Source organism: Sinohyriopsis cumingii, chromosome 3, assembly GCF_028554795.1.
Source record: "Sinohyriopsis cumingii isolate HCF-2022 chromosome 3, ASM2855479v2, whole genome shotgun sequence".
Classification (NCBI taxonomy): domain Eukaryota; kingdom Metazoa; phylum Mollusca; class Bivalvia; order Unionida; family Unionidae; genus Sinohyriopsis; species Sinohyriopsis cumingii.
The window spans coordinates 146,866,850-146,887,513 of record NC_142963.1 but is presented as its reverse complement, the minus strand read 5'-3'; the positions used below and the strand labels follow the sequence as shown (position 1 = coordinate 146,887,513).

Sequence of the window (20,664 nt, the reverse complement as noted above, 5' to 3'; positions counted from 1 at the left end):
TGATGAGCTCAATGGCTTTTAAGAAAAAGTTGTAAAGTTACTTAGCAGACATATAACGTTTCTTTGCCCTGTCTTAAAGAACATCATAGGCAAAATGCCAAAAAGGGGTTAAAAAACAATTTTCAGTGACCTTTACTCTGGAGATAAAACCTTGACAGTGATACACAGATGCCATCAAAATGAGAAGCATAAGTGTTTCATCCAAGTGAATTGCTAGTATGATAAAAAGCACAAACAAATGTCATAAACAAATCATCATCAAGCTGGACATTATGATGACCATATTGGATCTCCATGGTCACCATTTCCATTTGCATCCAACAAGACTCTGTGATGAATATGCATATAAATGTTAATTCTAATTTTCCCAGTAGTTTAGGAGGAGCAGTGATCAAAACAAACTTGTGCTAACTGGCAGAAAACTAATTACAGATCATAGACAACTGAAAACAAGGCCTTCCCATAACTGAAGCACTTTTTGTCTATGACCAGTACAAATATAAAATTATGGGAATAGAAAACAATTTTTTTAAATTTTGTTAAAATCTGCAAAAGCATACCTGTGAGCAGACAGAACACAAACATCATTAACATAGTGTAATGCAATTTACGTGTACACATATCAACTACACTGAAGTACATTTTTGTATATGCACTTGGTTGATATTCACAGTTAAAGACAATGGGGCTGCCGTTAGTAAAATCTCATAGTGTATATGTTTATATATATATATATATATATATATATATATATATATATATATATATATATATATATATATATACACAACTGCAACTGCAGTGGGCTTTAATGGCATATCAGCACATCTTAGATACAGAGTGCCATACAAAAGCTGGGTAGCTAAATGATAAAGGCAAAAACCTTGCCAAAAGTCCCCTGAACAACAAACCCTCCAACCAAAAATGGATATATACAATGAGCTAGAATATAACAGGTAAAGAAGCTGCAAAACCTCCCAAAAAAGAATACAAAAACAAACTTAAGCCAAAACCGAAATTTTCTTTTTTAATATGTAAGTCTTCCTCTTTAAAAAGTCCAACATCTTCGTATGTAGCTACGAATATTATCACACAGAGGCATCCCTTGCCAATCAGATGTATCACCTGACAATCACAGGGATGCATCCCCTGGAAAGTCGATTGTATCCATCAGTCCACAGCTTATGGAGCTGCAGTAGCTCAGTGGTTAGTGTGCCAGACTCATGACCTAAAGGGTGCAGGTTCAAATCCTACCAATGGACTAGCCTGGATCATCTACCATTATGACACCAATTTTTGGTTCATGTCAATTTCCAGAAGAGTAATGAAGCCTGGCTTGATTTCTCCAAGGCAACAACCTTAACATATTGAATCAATTACTCTATTTACTTATGTTCATGCTTACACAGATTTGTCTTACCAAAATGCAACAAAATGGTCAAGATCTATACTGTGTGTGCTCTACTTTCACTTCCATGCAAATAAGGTAGGTCCCGTATCATGCAAGAGCAGATCTAGGTTTATACAGTTAGTGGCTGGATGTCTAAGTCATACAAATAGTACCACAAACCAAAGCTACTGTAACTGTTAGTGGCTGGATGTTTAAGTCCTACAAATAGTACCACAAACCAAAGCACTGTAACTGTTAGTGGCTGGATGTTTAAGTCATACAAATAGTACCACAAACCAAAGCACTGTAACTGTTAGTGGCTGGATGTCTAAGTCCTACAAATAGTACCACAAACCAAAGCACTGCAACTGTTAGTGGATGTTTAAGTCCTACAAATAGTACCACAAACCAAAGCACTGTAACTGTAAGTGGCTGGATGTTTAAGTCCTACAGATAGTACCACAAACCAAAGCTACTGTAACTGTTAGTGGCTGGATGTTTAAGTCCTACACATAGTACCACAAACCAAAGCTACTGTAACTGTAAGTGGCTGGATGTTTAAGTCCTACAGATAGTACCACAAACCAAAGCTACTGTAACTGTAAGTGGCTGGATGTTTAAGTCCTACAGATAGTACCACAAACCAAAGCTACTGTAACTGTAAGTGGCTGGATGTTTAAGTCATACAGATAGTACCACAAACCAAAGCTACTGTAACTGTAAGTGGCTGGATGTTTAAGTCCTACAAATAGTACCACAAACCAAAGCTACTGTAACTGTAAGTGGCTGGATGTTTAAGTCCTACAAATAGTACCACAAACCAAAGCTACTGTAACTGTAAGTGGCTGGATGTTTAAGTCCTACAGATAGTACCACAAACCAAAGCTACTGGAACTGTAAGTGGCTGGATGTTTAAGTCCTACAAATAGTACCACAAACCAAAGCTACTGTAACTGTTAGTGGCTGGATGTTTAAGTCCTACAAATAGTACCACAAACCAAAGCTACTGTAACTGTAAGTGGCTGGATGTTTAAGTCCTACAAATAGTACCACAAAACAAAGCTACTGTAACTGTAAGTGGCTGGATGTTTAAGTCCTACAAATAGTACCACAAACGAAAGCTACTGTAACTGTAAGTGGCTGGATGTTTAAGTCCTACAGATAGTACCACAAACCAAAGCTACAGTAACTGTTAGTGGCTGGATGTTTAAGTCCTACAGATAGTACCACAAACCAAAGCTATTGTAACTGTAAGTGGCTGGATGTTTAAGTCCTACAAATAGTACCACAAACCAAAGCTACTGTAACTGACAGGCTGGATGTTTAAGTCATACAAATAGTACCACAAAACAAAGCTACTGTAACCGTCAGTGGCTGGATGTTTAAGTCCTACAGATAGTACCACAAACCAAAGCTACTGTAACTGTTAGTGGCTGGATGTTTAAGTCATACAAATAGTACCACAAACCAAAGCTACTGTAACTGTTAGTGGCTGGATGTTTAAGTCATACAAATAGTACCACAAACCAAAGCACTGTAACTGTTAGTGGCTGGATGTCTAAGTAATACAAATAGTACCACAAACCAAAGCACTGTAACTGTTAGTGGCTGGATGTTTAAGTCATACAAATAGTACCACAAACCAAAGCTACTGTAACTGTAAGTGGCTGGATGTTTAAGTCCTACAAACAGTACCACAAACCAAAGCTACTGTAACTGTAAGTGGCTGGATGTTTAAGTCCTACAGATAGTACCACAAACCAAAGCTACTGTAACTGTAAGTGGCTGGATGTTTAAGTCCTACAAATAGTACCACAAACCAAAGCTACTGTAACTGTAAGTGGCTGGATGTTTAAGTCCTACAAATAGTACCACAAACCAAAGCTACTGTAACTGTAAGTGGCTGGATGTTTAAGTCCTACAGATAGTACCACAAACCAAAGCTACTGGAACTGTAAGTGGCTGGATGTTTAAGTCCTACAAATAGTACCACAAACCAAAGCTACTGTAACTGTTAGTGGCTGGATGTTTAAGTCCTACAAATAGTACCACAAACCAAAGCTACTGTAACTGTAAGTGGCTGGATGTTTAAGTCCTACAAATAGTACCACAAAACAAAGCTACTGTAACTGTAAGTGGCTGGATGTTTAAGTCCTACAAATAGTACCACAAACGAAAGCTACTGTAACTGTAAGTGGCTGGATGTTTAAGTCCTACAGATAGTACCACAAACCAAAGCTACAGTAACTGTTAGTGGCTGGACGTTTAAGTCCTACAGATAGTACCACAAACCAAAGCTATTGTAACTGTAAGTGGCTGGATGTTTAAGTCTTACAAATAGTACCACAAACCAAAGCTACTGTAACTGACAGGCTGGATGTTTAAGTCATACAAATAGTACCACAAACCAAAGCTACTGTAACCGTCAGTGGCTGGATGTTTAAGTCCTACAGATAGTACCACAAACCAAAGCTACTGTAACTGTTAGTGGCTGGATGTTTAAGTCATAAAAATAGTACCACAAACCAAAGCTACTGTAACTGTTAGTGGCTGGATGTTTAAGTCATACAAACAGTACCACAAACCAAAGCACTGTAACTGTTAGTGGCTGGATGTCTAAGTAATACAAATAGTACCACAAACCAAAGCACTGTAACTGTTAGTGGCTGGATGTTTAAGTCATACAAATAGTACCACAAACCAAAGCTACTGTAACTGTAAGTGGCTGGATGTTTAAGTCCTACAAACAGTACCACAAACCAAAGCTACTGTAACTGTAAGTGGCTGGATGTTTAAGTGCTACAGATAGTACCACAAACCAAAGCTACTGTAACTGTAAGTGGCTGGATGTTTAAGTCCTACAAATAGTACCACAAAACAAAGCTACTGTAACTGTTAGTGGCTGGATGTTTAAGTCCTACAAATAGTACCACAAACCAAAGCTACTGTAACTGTAAGTGGCTGGATGTTTAAGTCCTACAAATAGTACCACAAACCAAAGCTACTGTAACTGTAAGTGGCTGGATGTTTAAGTCATACAAATAGTACCACAAAACAAAGTTACTGTAACTGTTAGTGGCTGGATGTTTAAGTCCTACAAATAGTACCACAAACCAAAGCTACTGTAACTGTAAGTGACTGGATGTTTAAGTCCTACAGATAGTACCACAAACCAAAGCTACTGTAACTGTTAGTGGCTGGATGTTTAAGTCCTACAAATAGTACCACAAACCAAAGCTACTGTAACTGTTAGTGGCTGGATGTTTAAGTCCTACAGATAGTACCACAAACCAAAGCTACAGTAACTGTTAGTGGCTGGATGTTTAAGTCCTACAGATAGTACCACAAACCAAAGCTATTGTAACTGTTAGTGGCTGGATGTTTAAGTCCTACAGATAGTACCACAAACCAAAGCTACTGTAACTGTAAGTGGCTGGATGTTTAAGTCCTACAAATAGTACCACAAACCAAAGCTACTGTAACTGACAGGCTGGATGTTTAAGTCATACAAATAGTACCACAAACCAAAGCTACTGTAACTGTCAGTGGCTGGATGTTTAAGTCCTACAGATAGTACCACAAACCAAAGCTACTGTAACTGTTAGTGGCTGGATGTTTAAGTCCTACAGATAGTACCACAAACCAAAGCTACAGTAACTGCATAACACACATATATCTATTACAGCAGTAAATACATTTGACCTGATCAGTTTTCTGTAGATTTATTGGTGCCAGGTTGATGTAACACAAAACAGATAAAGAAAGTCTTAAATGCATTCAAATTAAATGAAAAAATGTAAGCATATAGTCCAAACTTGTCCGCATATTGCTTATCCATAAGCACAGTCCATGGAAATTATCAATACATAAACTATACTTTTGGGACAAGATTGGGATGTTCAGTGCATGCTTAAAATGATTGTACTTGTGACAACACGACCCTCAAAGAGAGCCGCATAACTGACCCCATTTTCTGAATCAGTCTTAGTCAATAAGCTGCTTTATGCCTTCCAAATAGCATGATTAGCATCTTGACTGTCAAGACTCAGTCTGGTACTATTAGGCTTGTTTGTCACACTGAAGACTGGTTCCCTGTAATTTCCATAGAAGTACTTCCTCAGGACAACAGTGACAGTGAACTAGCCTAGGTTCACCAACAATAATATCATATATTTAAAAATGCATAGTTTCAAACTGGAAAATTACTAAATTACCTGATTTGTTAAATTTCTATTAAAAGCTCAGAAATATTCAATCATTTTTGCTCAGAGAGAAATTCACCTAGCTGGTCAAAAGATATTTAAAATTATTCCTGTCACAAGGATAATTAAGCCAATACAAATTTATCAAGGATTCACAATGTTAAACATGAAAATATAACTGTTCAGTTATAAGTTTTGTGTACTTCGTATGATCGAATTCACTCTACTGCTTAAAATGCTGAAAATGAATCAAGGATTTGCAGATTTGATTAAACATGACAATGTACCAGATGATATTTCTAATTCCAAATTTTGGTAACATAATGCCAATGATGCTTAAACTTTATCAGTACAATAATTATTCAGTGAAGCATAGAGATTTTAGGATATTTTAATAACCTTACAAAAAATACAGTTTTCATAAAAGACTAAAAAACAGACATGTTTGCTTTATATATGGTAGTCATGTACTATACTTACTTGAAGAAATACTGAGATATTTGTAACTTTTTTTCCCAAAAACTGAATATCACAATTAAATTTGAAGCAAATCAGTATTTTCTCCAGTGTTTTAAAAAGAGTCGTTACTAAACCAAATTAACCGACATTCTAAATTCTCTGTTCCTATGGCTACTGCCTTTCAATACAGTTGATGAACGGTATTGGTAAACTACAGATCTGTATGTATTTTACCATTCTATTAAATTTGAGGCGATTCATATCTACAAGGTCAGTAGAATGTCACAGTCTTTCTTCGGTAATTATACTGCTAATGTAAATATCATAACTATGATCATTATTGCCTTGATTAGTCACATGTGACATGAGTACACGATATGGCACTTACATTTCATACTTTCTCCATATAAAAAAATTACAAGTAAATATATGAAACATTCATCTAGTCTAAATTTTATATTAAAACTCTACCTACAATGCACTCATTTTTGGGGAACTAATAGTTTTGGATAGATAAAAAGAGGATAAATGACTTTTTGATTAAAATTCCTAAATATGGATCTTAGTTTTTGTCCAGTTTTTCAAATATCAACCATCTGTATACGAGGAAAGTGTAGTAGCGCCTTTCTGATGTCACTGCGCTATGGGGAATTAGTCACAAGCAAGAGGGTTTCTTCTTTTTCTACCTTTAATGATGTATGTTGCCCCTAGTTCTTCATGCTGACTCCCTGCACTATGTTTGACCTGGTTATTTAAACCATCCTAGCGGACTTGAGAGAAAACATTCCCTGAAGACCTATTCTAAACTAATATTCTGGTCTGATTGTGTTAGGTGCAGACCCTTTATCTAACTCTAATCTACATATCAAAATGCACAGAATCTAAATTTTGTAATCCAAAATAAAGCCATATATGTACTCTCCATACACACTCTTTTCCCACTGATGCTGTGTGTTAGAATTTATAAAAATATTATTTTGAATATGAAATTACTTGTAAACTTTATCCTTTTGAGCAAATTACTTCAAAATTAAACTAAAACTACTCAACTCTATTTTAAGCACCTTATACCTACTAAAAGAGATTCAAATTTCCCTTCAAATGGTCACTAATTTTAATGTTTAAGCATTAAGGCAAACTTGCGATAATTGATTTTAATTAGCTTTACAAACACATCTTCCAACTGTTCTACTGACTCCTTTGTTTCAATTTCTCTGGACTGTAACTTGACACCATAGCATTTGAATAGCTGCTGGTAACCTAGTATTGACCCCAAATCTCTGCCTCTAAATCTAACTGTGACTGTAGAGTTACTCCTCTATCATAGACATACTGTTATTAAATTTATGTAGAGAATTTAGAAAATTTATACACAAATATATCTTTCCTTCTAAAACTAATATAAATACCATAGCACCTGAAATAACTAAATTTAGCCCTATAATAAAAGTGTGAATTACTGTTTTACATGATAACTGTGTGGATATGGAAAATGTGAATTACTGTTTTACATGATATCTGTGTGGATCTGGAAAGTGCGAATTACTGTTTTACATGATATCTGTGTGGATCTGGAAAGTGTGAATTATTTTTTTACATGATATCTGTGTGGATCTGGAAAGTGTGAATTACTGATTTACATGATATTGTGTGGATCCGGAAAGTGTGAATTACTGTTTTACATGATATCTGTGTGGATCTGGAAAATGTGAATTACTGTTTTACATGATATCTGCGTGGATCTGGAAAATGTGAACTACTGTTTTACATGAGATATGTGTGGATCTGGAAAGTGTGAATTACTGTTTTACATGATATCTGTGTGGATCTGGAAAATGTGAACTACTGTTTTACATGATATCTGTGTGGATATGGAAAGTATGAATTACTGTTTTACATGATATCTGTGTGGATATGGAAAGTGTGAATTATTGTTTTACATGATATCTGTGTGGATCTGGAAAATGTGAATTACTGTTTTACATGTTATCTGTGTGGATATGGAAATCATGAATTATTGTTTTACATGATATCTGTGTGGATATGGAAATCATGAATTATTGTTTTACATGAGATCTATGTCAACAGGCACACAAAACTAACAATGGACACACAAAACTAACAACAAACACACAAAACTAACAATGGACACACAAAACTGGTTATTCAATTCTAAGAGGCTGGAAACACTAAAGTTCTTGAAAATCAACTGCAACACTCAAACCATTCCTAATTATTTTTCAAAAAGGATACCATGTAAATTTAATTTGATCAACAATTTTTTCACTATTTATACCATTTTCCATCTCTACACAGCAAGAATTACATGTAGTTATTTATGAAGATGAAAATGGTGATTAAGTTTGCATGCTTCCCTTTCATCTGCCAATCAAAAGAAAACAAAAACATGCTTTGTGTGACATCAGTAAATGAGTAACATGTAGACTACATAAAACAAATAGTGTTATCAAGGCAATGACTCAGCTATGTTTTCTTTTGCTGCCAATATTTCATAAGAACATTCTAACACCAAACTGATTTATAAAATTACAACCAGTCCTAACACTAACTTTTAATGCTGAACACCAAGCAAGCCAGCTGCGAGTGCCATTTTCATAAGTCTTTGGTATGATTTGGCCTTGGTTCAGACCTGCCACCTCCCTCATCAGAGGTTGACCTTCTAACCACTAGGCCACCAGAGTGGTGGCATTTAATAATGACACCCTCATTGTGGACACAATAAAACAAATGACCCAAACCTTTTGCTTGAAAATGTAAGTTTTTTATCTCACTTATTTGACTAAAACTCAATGAAATATATACAAAATAATCACTCTACAGTCAAATGCAATTTGATCCAAATACCTGCATTAAGTTTTATTTGCTATTTCAGGGAATACTGTAATTCTGTACAGGTATAATGCCAGGATGTCTGTACTTAGTGACAAATGGGGATTTGTTTTAGCCTACATCCGTAAAATTTAAAAAGCTACCATAAGTTTACACCCCACCAAAAAAAATTAAAATTCTGCATGCACCCCTGTGTAACACTTATTTTATAACATCAAATTCTGTACCATATTCCCTCCAAACTTCACTCATGAGGGAATGAAAAAAAGAGCTTTTAACACAAATAGCAATACTGGAAAAATGGACCCATCAGGGACAGGTGTCATGTCAACCAACCATCACACAAATAGATTCCAATGGACAATTAGCCAATTAAATTGCTGGCAAGGTGTGAATTACCAACAAATCGGGTCAATAAGAACTTACGACATACACAATTACCAACAAATCGGGTCAATCAGAACTTATGACATGCACAATTACCAACAAATCGGGTCAATCAGAACTTATGACATACACAATTACCAACAAATCGGGTCAATCAGAACTTACGACATACACAATTACCAACAAGTAGGGTCAATCAGAACTTACGACATCCACAATTACCAACCAATCGGGTCAATCAGAACTTACGACATGCACAATTACCAACCAATCGGGTCAATCAGAACTTACGACATGCACAATTACCAACCAATCGGGTCAATCAGAACTTACAACATGCACAATTACCAACCAATCGGGTCAATCAGAACTTACGACATACACAATTACCAACTAATCGGGTCAACCAGAATTTACGACATACACAATTACCAACAAATCAGGTCAATCAGAACTTATGACATACACAATTTCACACTTTCTAGATCCACACAGATATCATGTAAAATAAATTCACAAAAAATTTAAAACATACTTCTTGATCCTGCTCTGATCACTGCATAATGTTTGAAAACAAGAAACACCTGTTTTAAAGAAAGTATTCTCCAATTACTGAAGGGTCAATAGTGACAATCATATCCATTATTATAAAGAGAAGATAATAAAATACTCACTGCTCTCTTGCAAGATAGTCTGTTACGCCATTTAATATATTCCACTTTTGTTATTGTTTTTCCTTTCCCACCATCGTATAAGAAAGGCTGAATCTCCTTCCGTGCAATTTCCTGAACTGCTGGCACACCACCTCGCCTGTATGCTTCAATAAGCGTTCCTCCCTTGTTAAGGTCTGCAAATTTGTACATAGGATTTCGTTCGACTTCTTCATTTTGGGCACGCCAGGCTGAATCGGGATCAGCCTCTTTATTCTTCCTACACACATTTCCCATAATGCCACTGTGATACTCTCCAAACACCAATCTTTTGCACAATCGGTAAATTACTTCGTATACTGGACTTAAAATTAAGTAGATGTCAATGCATTATGTCATTAAAAAGGAAGTTGCAGTGTTTACACTAGATTTATGCACATTTAAAATATCACTTCTAGATACGTATATCCACCATACTAGCAATACGTTTTAGAAAGTTTTATTTTTCTTTGTATATTTTAATTCACACAAAAAGCATTTCTGATAAATTTGATCTTTTCAAATTATATACAGGATTTTCCTGATGTTTTTTTGTTCAAAGTGACACGGTACATATATTTTCATACATTATCCATATCCAAGAATGTTGATAACCAATGGCCATTGTTCCATACCTTTCTCTTGTGATCTGAAAGGCATTGATGCCTGGTAGTACAGTCCTGTAAAAGAAAAATGGGAAGCAAGGATACAAATAAAAAAGACAAGAAATTTATCACCTATATAGAACAATAAGAACTAGCTACAAAAGATGAAGTTTGGACATCTGTGATTTATACTGATTAAAAGAAGAAAACAAAAGAAATTCCCACTCCCTACAGTTCTGCCAAATTCCTATACACCAAGAGTTTTAGTTGTGGGCTCAATGAAAAACTTTAACATTGAGTTGATGCCACTGCAAACATCAACTTTGCTGTGTCCCATAATTTCTCTTTCTCTGAAAATTTACATTGGACAAAAAGGGTTCCAGTTTTACATAATGAATGATCATAACTTACAAACAGACTCTGTGACACCCAACAGCGAGTGTGCAAAAGTGATGTAAGATAAGCAGACCACATGGCTAACGCCCAATACTTCTATCAAATCTCAGAGCATTGAATTTAAAAATACCTCCTAATTTAAAATTTTCATGAAGTACAGAGATATTGAGATCTAAACAAACCAAAACAAATAACCAATTTTCCATACTCAGGTTTTTGATAATTCAAACCTAAAAAAATTTTGGTAACTTCTGGAAACCTCATAATCATATTTTTATAAATTCTGTAAATGCCAATGAAATATATTAGAGCCGAACTGTGTAACAATTTTCAAATCTTAATCTCATGTCATAACTTGGAAGAAAATGACAAGTACACTACCAAAACATAATTCTTTAACCAAACTGGATTAGTTGAGTGAGTGCACACACAAAAATTGCCACCTGATACACTCAATTCTTTTGATAAAAGAAAGCCCCTGTCAAATGCCTAGAGCCTATGAACTGTTCACTCAATCATAATTACATAAATATATGTTTATTTTATTTGTTCCAATTTTGAATAAAGGAACCACATAGATTCAACACATAAAACAAAGGAACCTCATACAATGGCACTATCTTTAACAAGTTTCAGATTTCAGACGAGTTTTTGAATGAAACATATAGATTTGGTGTTTAAGACCAAAGTTGAATCTGAATAATGATTTGACATCTTTTCATATTCATATTTCAAGATGATACAGAATATAACATTTTATGGCATTTTTTTCAAGGAGTTTCTCACAAAAATGAATAATGAATTTTCCATTTTTCCATTTTCGGTTTCTTTATCTCTGATATGCGTACTTGTTTTACCATCTATTATCAGAACCATATTCAAGAAAATGGGAATGAAGTGCCCTTGCCAAGAATACACTGAATCAGCCAACCTTGGAATTGGCCTAAGTACTGGTATCTAACTTGTGATCCTTGGATTACAAGCCCAATGCTCCTCAAGCTGAGCTGTCAAGACTCTCTCTCTCTCTCTTATCAGAAGATTAATAAATTGTTAGTTTTTTATCATGAATGTAGCAATAACATTCTTATTTATATAAGGGAGTGGTTGTACTATTTATGACTCTTCTTTCAGTCCATACCACTTCCACTTTGTTCAATATCACAAATCTAATAATAACTGAATTCTGCTGACAAATAATTATTCTTCTACCATGCTTTGTCAGACTCAAAGCATTATTTTGTTGCATCTAAGTTCAGAAAAGGAATTCCCTCTCTCACACACATTCACGAAAATTACTTTTTGTTTTCATTTTGTTTTTTTGAACAGTTACCGTAAAAGTAGTAGGTACAGTCTAAACTAGTACCATGCAACTCTTTATCGCAGATGACAGTATAAAAAATTTTGCAACAGTGTGTTTAGTAATACTGTCAATACAGAAATTTTGTGGGTAATAACAATGGCACCATTATATTTCAACATGACTGTCTGTACAATCTATTTTGGTCAAAGCGGATGTAAGGAGTGGGCAATAAGGGTGACTGCCCATGACGTGTAATTTTGTGGAGTTTGCGGTATTCTTTTCCAAGTGGGAGGGCACCAAAGTTAACACTTGCCTGGGGCACCAAAGCAAAGTGGCAATGGCCCTGATTTGGGTAAACACTTCTGATCTCTCCAAGAAATGTGACAAATAATGGTTTGTCTTACTCATGCAGGTAGGAAGCTGATTTGTGTATTTGAAAGTGATTCATACAAGGAAATGCCTTAAACTGACACAGCAAGTTCATTATGTTTTTGAACAGCAATTCATAAAAAGGAATGCCTTATACTGAGGTATGGACCTGATTGTGTATTTAAAAGTGATTCATACAAGGGAATGCCTTATAATGAGGTAGGGAGCTTATCATGTATTTGAAAAGCAATTCATAACAGGAAATGACTTATACTGAGGTAGGGACCTGACTGCATATTTGAAAAGCAATTTGTAAGTGTAAATGCCTTATACTGAGGTAAGGAGCAGCACTGTCTCAAGAGCATGATCACTGGTTTTGTAATTCAACAGTCATGAGTTCAACACCAGCCCTGGACAGTGTGAGTCAATTGTCTCAGTCATAATGTCCTTGAGAAAGCCACTCAGCTTCCATTCCTCTTAGCATGATAGCCAATAATATGACGAAAGTGCCACTAAGTTCCATATACTGAGGGGATTTATTGTGAGTTAGTATGTACCAGCCTTCTCATTATGTTTTGAATTAGCTGGCTCAAAACTGAAATTATAATATTTATTTTGTAAATATAGATGGCTACAATGTATAAATGGACACAAATTTTGATTTCGTCAAATATTTGGGATGGACTTCTGAAAGGTCCCAAGGCAACATTTCCAAATAAAATATTTCACAAAATGTATGCACCTAGTCAAGGCAGAATGACATTTATGTAAATAATTTCAGATTATTTTGAATATAGATCACTGTTCACGAGGGTTAGGAGGGTAAAATGCTTGAACCATTTAGAAAATTGATTTAACTGTTACTACCTAATGCAGTTATCGAAGTAAATGAGAAAGCACTGATTTTATCATGGTGGAATAAACACAAAGGATCATGTCAAATGGTTGTGACCAAGTTTTAGCCATATATAATTTGTCACATTGCTTTGAAAATTCAGTCTTTTAATAAGCTCAGAGTGCTAACATGGGATGATAAATAATCAAATTTTTAGCTTTTCAGTGTGACCTATTGCATTAGCCAAAATCACTCTGTAATCACCCAAAATCATTCTACTCGAATTCAAATATAATTATTCAGTCACAATGAGACAGGGTGTCAGTGTAATGAAAATACTTTCAAGTAGAGGGATCACGTTACAAGGTGAACATCAATACTTCAAGCAGAATAGGATGTTTCCCTGATCACTACTGGAAACATGCACCGATCAGCAACAACAAAAATGGTGTAATATGTCTTTAATGTATCTTAAAGAAGTAAATTTGCTTAAAAGCATGTCATGATTTTATATTTAAGGAATACGATCTTATACTTTAAAGCCATGTCTTTCATAATCCTCAGTGAGAAAGCAAAACCTGGTCATGTGGTGTTTTGTTACAACTCCAGTAATAAAAATACTACAATTTTCATAAACTGATCTTAATATTCAACATAGTAAAAAAGACTGGTTCTCTGTTGTTTCTACTGTCACACAATCACAACACAGTTGGACATTTGCAATGATCCAGGTGTATTGATAAAAGTGAAGGGCAAAGATAATGTCTTATATTAACATATTTTGCTTGAACAAGAAGTTAATTTGTTTACCCAATACATGTCCTTATGAAGTACTCTAGGTGTGTTGGAATTCAGTGTAAAATAAGAGTAATAATATCACAATACACGTTTGTCACGACTACTTATGGAACAAGGACTAATTCAGGAGACCACAACAGCATCATAGTTTCTACATTAATCAAAAATCAAGCTGCAGTGCAAGTGACATAAGGCAGGCTTCTAGCATTACATCATTTCATATCTCAAATGAATGCTTTTCTGTAATTTTGCATTATTTTCACATTTGATTTTTCAATGCAGACTAATATTTTATATTTTATATATGTTTATGTGTTCACAGATGCCTGTGCATATATTCCAGGCTTGATACTTTGATTTTTAAAATCACCTAATTATTTAGTGTCAAGCCAGATTCTTCACATCATATTGTATATACTGTATATATTGTACCTAACAGATAGAAGGCCTCAAGGTAGATTAGTTCTGTAACTAATTAAGTTACCTTCTCTAAATAAAGTCATTATTATTATTATTATTATTATTATTATTATTATTATTATTAACTTCCATATCTCTTGCCTTGGATATCATATAATTACAACATCTGCATATTATTTTCATGCACACTTAATATCACCTTGGTTAATAAAGTCATGTTTAATTCATATCCATTATTAATTTGAAATCCTCTGAAATGTCAGAAAAACTACTGAAACTTCAGTAAATTGCTAAATAATGATCAAAGTTTTAGTGAAATCTCACAAAAGTTTTAGTCAAATTTTTTGTGAAACCTCTCAGTGAAATTTTAGTATGATCTCACCCGACTTTTCAGTGAAATGAAAAAGACTTCAGTGATGCCATCATGCATTAGGCTTTGTATGCGAGAAATAAAATGAGGAAAAGAAAAACCTAAATCTTATTTGATAATGTCTGTCAAAATATTCCATTTTAAAAATTATTGTGAATATTTATCACTGATTTTCAATAATGTCTAATAATCATTATGCAATTTAACAGAAATCTGAAGCAGATTTTTTATGATTTAGGCAGAAATCCGCTTTAAGTACACCTGGAAAATTTCGTATGGATGGACTATTACCAAATTCCATATGGTATATTTCCCAATTCCTTATGGACTGTTCACAAATTCCATATGAACTATTGCCAAATTCCATATGGATTATTCACAAATTAAATATGGATTATTGCCAAATTCAATATGGAATTTTAATTTTATTACATATGGAAAACCTACAGATCTCATGGACTAATTTGCATATTCCATCAGATTTTGCATACGAGTACATAAGGAATCCATAACATTTCCATATGGATACAATGAAATCCATAAGAGTGGTTCAGCTGTAGAATAAAAATGTCCATATGGATATTTCTGTAAAAGTACATATGGATTCCATATCCAATCCATGTGGAAAAGTTTGTACAGGTAGGTCTAAACTGTATAATAATTAGTCTTATATAGCTATATGAGACAGAGAGAGAGAGAGACAGAGAGAGAGATAGGGAGAATTTGTATAGCAGATCAGTGTTAAAGTGCTTATAGCTCTAAATAAGCAGTATAGACACATAACTGACACAAACAAATTGACTTAATACACATAAATAAATTCTTAAAGATACAAATTAACCACAATAATTTAATTTTGAACATTTGGTCAAAAGAAGTCAATGTTATACTTCTGCTTTAAGCATGGCCCCTGGTTTAAATGGCATAATTGCCCCTGGTTTAAATGGCATAATTGCCCCTGGTTTAAATGGCATAATTGATCAATACAAACTACTGCTCAATGATTACATTACGAATGTACCCCAAAATTATGCTCTAATATTTCAATTATTCCTTTAATAGCTGAATACAGTCAAGTAAATCAACCGCACAAATCTGCAATGCTACTGATGGATGCTATGTGGGTCTGATGTCACTTGTTCATTAAAATGTGCAAATTTTGCTGCATGCAAATCATTCCAGAACAAACCCACATATACTTTAGACACATACTGGTAACTGGTAATAGCCTTATCTAGTGTAAAATTAGAAATGGCCACATGACAGGTGGTTGTGCTATTCCATGTGGATTTACAAGTCACCAAACACAGAATTTGCTCTGGAAATATAATGTACATGTCACCAAACGGACCCGTCATCCATTAATAGATCAACCATCACAGTAAGTGTATAAAATGTACACCAATGTGTGCAGAAAAATGGGGCTGCAAATAATTGCAGCTTTTAATGAATATGTGATATCAGCCCCTAACCTGAAAATCAACATCATCATGGGTGAGGGGCTGATTTATCGGCCTAAGCTGAATACAGTTCTATTTTGTATACTGCACAAGAGTGAAACAAACTTATTTTATCCTCTAAAATGAAGGACTATTAATGATAACGGCAATGAATTATTATTCATGATGACTGTTCTACAATAAACAACTTATCACTTTCAGATTTTATACAATTAAATAAATGTAGATACGTTGGTTACACTTGTCACTCACATAAGGACAAACAACAATTTAAACATTGCTTCAAAATTTAGCATATATACTATTTACAGCAGATCTAGTAATTTGAAAATGAATTAATACACTATCACCCAGAAACAAATATCAAGAGTAATCTTCAACCATGGAGAAAATTGAAATGTATATCTGTTGATCTTCCATTATTTAGGCAAATGCTTGCAGTTCACTTAACTGCAGCATCAGCAAATATATGTAAGCACTTATGCAAATTAAATGAGGTCATTTTGGGGCATACACTGTTGTATCCAAATTTTCTGGGGTGAGCACTAAAGGGCCACAACATTTTTAAGTCCTACTCAGGTCAAGCCAAAGGTTTTAAAATTTAAATACAGAATTAAAAAAATGACAGCACCACTCCTTTTGGAATCAATTCAAATGTAACCACCTGTTACTTCAATATACAAATGGCAGAGTACATGTATTTTGACCCAATATTGCAGGTTGGTTAGTGTTCATGAATCTTATCTTATTTGGTTCAAACAATCTCTCTTCTGTTAGGTCTTGCTTGTTCTACTGAATATTAATTAATTATTCAATGACTGTATTATAGCCATTTGATCAGAACTTGCGGAAGTTAAATAATGTACATTTATAATACAATAATTTGTTCCTTTACTGATTGCTTTTTGTTGTGTTTGTTAGTCAAAAAACTGTTGCCTTAATTCAGACGTTTTCTATAACACACACACACACACACACACACACACACACACATATTTAATTCCATAAACTTCCTAAACTACTGGGGACTAAAGAACAAAACTTGGTGAAATCAAGACTATACGAGATTAATTCGATCCCATTTAGCTACAGCCTGGGGTTTTTTAAACAGCAAAATACTGATTCAAAAAAGAGTGAATCAAAAAGATTTATAGTTTTTAAATAAAGAAATAAAACAATGCAAATATACGACTTTTAAGCAAGCAATGAAAAAACCGCCTATTATTTGAATGGATTTTGTTTCCATGGTTATGTAAACAACCGCAAGAGAAGCAATGCTTCACTGCATCCATAGTGCTGTTAACACTCAACTTACTTTATTATACGCCATTTGAAACAACCTAAACAACTTTCACTCATAAGACATAATAATAATTTTAAAAAAGTATTAAAAGCTATATGCCTTACCTATTTCCATGCTTGTCTTGCGTGTGGTAGGTTTAACAAGACTATTTTAATCTCAATTCCTCGGGGAAATTTGGGACACTAACTCCATATTGAGGAAGCATTCGATCACGTGATCAGTGACGACAACGGAAATGTCAATTAACCACTAATTCACTGTGAATGAATATATGCGTCTTACTCCATGGAAACTGTTCGTCGCGGATCTTTTCATCTTTAAACAAGCATAGACAAAGAACGATAGACAGATAGATATCTAGTACTAGATCACCTGTCAGAAAATCGAGTGTGATATAGTGTCCAGCCGACTTCGTTAAGTACACTTATTGTAACCTAATTTGGCCTATTTATCGCAGGTTATTGAAATGATTTCTTTCCCTCAAATGAAAACTCTTTTCATATTTGCAAATATACGGCGAGAACGTTGAACAGTGTAAAAATTTCCACGAACGCAAATAATTTCTCTTGATTTCTTGAATATACTATCTACAGCTTGTTTATTTATTCCTTAAATAACGCTGGTATGTGAAGAAGTAGTATAATAAAAGCGGATTTAGATGTAATTACAGTTATAAATAATAATATTCTATCCTCACCACCACCACGCGTCAATGTTACCCACATGTGCCCCGGCAAGAGAAATACCATCTAGGGTAGATAACTGTGACCTATATCAGTAATCAACAAAACCATTTATTTCATGCTACTACAGAAGACCGGAAAACACGCAAACACCGACTATATATTCGCTGCCTGTAAACCATAGTCGCTGATACTCCGCTTCCGTATATGTGAATGGAGTCGATGGTAGGTTTGTATTTACACCAATATGGTGTCGAACTCAGCCATGATAGTTATACTATCCTCAATAGCCACTAAGTAGATTCATTTTGCCTTTGATAGGGTGTACTAGTTCTTTGCTGTACCGGCGGGGGGGGGGGGGGTTCTGTGCTGAGTTTTCCGGGCTCTAAGGGCCTTGCCAACTTTTAGTTTTTGCTGCCTATGTTCATATTTTGCACGTCTTTTTTCACTTGTTTTTTAAAAAAAAAAATATTTTTGATTTTTGGTGCTTTTAGTATATCTCGCACTTCTTTCGTTGTGGTTGAGACACGTTTTGGTTGTTGTATCAGTGTGGGTATCAAAAGATTTTATTGTTGTTTCAGCGCACATACAAGTTGCTGTTCCGCTAGCTGCCGTTCTTTTTCTTCCCGTGTGAGTTTGAGCCGGTTTTGCACGTTGAGGAACATGCATTTTTTCTTGTATGCAGATGGTTTATTTACGGAGTGGGTACAATTGACCTTAGAGGCAGACATACATATTTGGCTCGGTTTCAGGTTCCTATTATTGTCGATGTTCAGGTTCAGATTAGTATGATGGCCCGGGTTCGGGTGTGTACGTGCGCCAGTCTCTGAGTCTTTCTAGATATTTGTCAACGTCTTCGTCTGCAAATGTTTGAATCATCCTGTATAAAGTTTAACCAGCGGGAGAGTGACTTGTTCAAAGCCAGTAACATTCTTGCATGCCCACATGGTCCATACATCTTCAAAATACGAAGTTTTTTTTCGTCACCTAGGTTTTCAATTCGGTGTGTATCTTAAGAACGGCCCATAAATGATATTCAAAGATCCACTGACGACCATCTTCAACTAAGTTTGGTGGTTCTATTTTCCTTCACAGACTGGTATGCACATAGCGATCTTAGTTTCAGATTTTCAGTTTCAGCTTCGTTGTCTTGGTCAAGTATTTGAAATCTCTCCAACTGCGCTGGTAACTGTTCCATAGATTCAGTTGTCCTGAGAATCGGACCTTGGTTTTCATCACTGAAGCCTTCGTTTCCTCAATTGTCTATATCTCTGCCGCGGTTTTACGTGTTGGCTTCATCTGAGGTGCTAACATTTGTTAGAAACACTCTATGAAATCTTCCCGTTCAGTCGGTCTCGACTGTAACATATATTTGACACTTTTGCGGACTGATATAGTTGCTGGTATTCGTGTGCAGCTTTATGGTGTCGCTTCACATGCTCTGCTATGACGTAAATTACAGGTTTTGACTAGTCCGGTCTTTAAAAGCATCGACTGAAAATGTGTGACGTATCCAATTTAATTCTAAGTAATCGTCGATGATTATTACTACATAACTGCGCAACATCAAGCTGAATTTGGCTCAAACTGCTCTTTGAAGTTATATTTCATCCCACCGTGGATTCCACTTTCAATAGCAAAAATGCTGATCTTTGTCTGTCCAAAAGAACTTACAAGGTTAAAATCCTTTCATAGGCCCTAACTTTAAATAATATGGGGAACGGAGATATTTTCTCGTCTAATTTTTAATTTTAACCTGGATGCCACGTTTCAGATACAAAATTTAGAATATGAATACGTGAATTTTAATTATAGGCTGATAAATTTGTGGCTGTTTCAAGCTGATATTACAAGGGAATTAACTCTTACAATAACGAGCCTATAAAGTGCATACCATAGGTTGAGATTATGTCCCTTTACTTCCTGCTTTGTTTTGTCTATTCCACCGTGATAATGATCAAGACCTAAATTAAACTACTTGTTTGTAATTACTGTTAATACTACTGTTAATACTACTGTTAATATTACTGCTAATACTACTGTTAATATTACTGTTAATACTACTGTTAATACTACTGTTAATATTACTGTTAATACTACTGTTAATACTACTGTTAATATTACTGCTAATACTACTGTTAATACTAC

General features: G+C 34.8%; 1 protein-coding gene across 1 annotated transcript in view; it reads right to left on the bottom strand.

The window, feature by feature from the left end:
- The window catches only part of LOC149804089 (transient receptor potential cation channel subfamily V member 6-like), a 173,669-nt gene extending 163,033 nt beyond the window's left edge, over positions 1–10,636 (bottom strand). The window contains exon 1 of the mRNA XM_089954044.1: positions 9,963–10,636. Coding sequence (XP_089810170.1) covers positions 9,963–10,235 — 273 coding nt within the window. The 5' untranslated portion in view covers positions 10,236–10,636. The remainder of the gene's footprint in view (positions 1–9,962) is intronic.
- Positions 10,637–20,664: the final 10,028 nt, after the last annotated feature.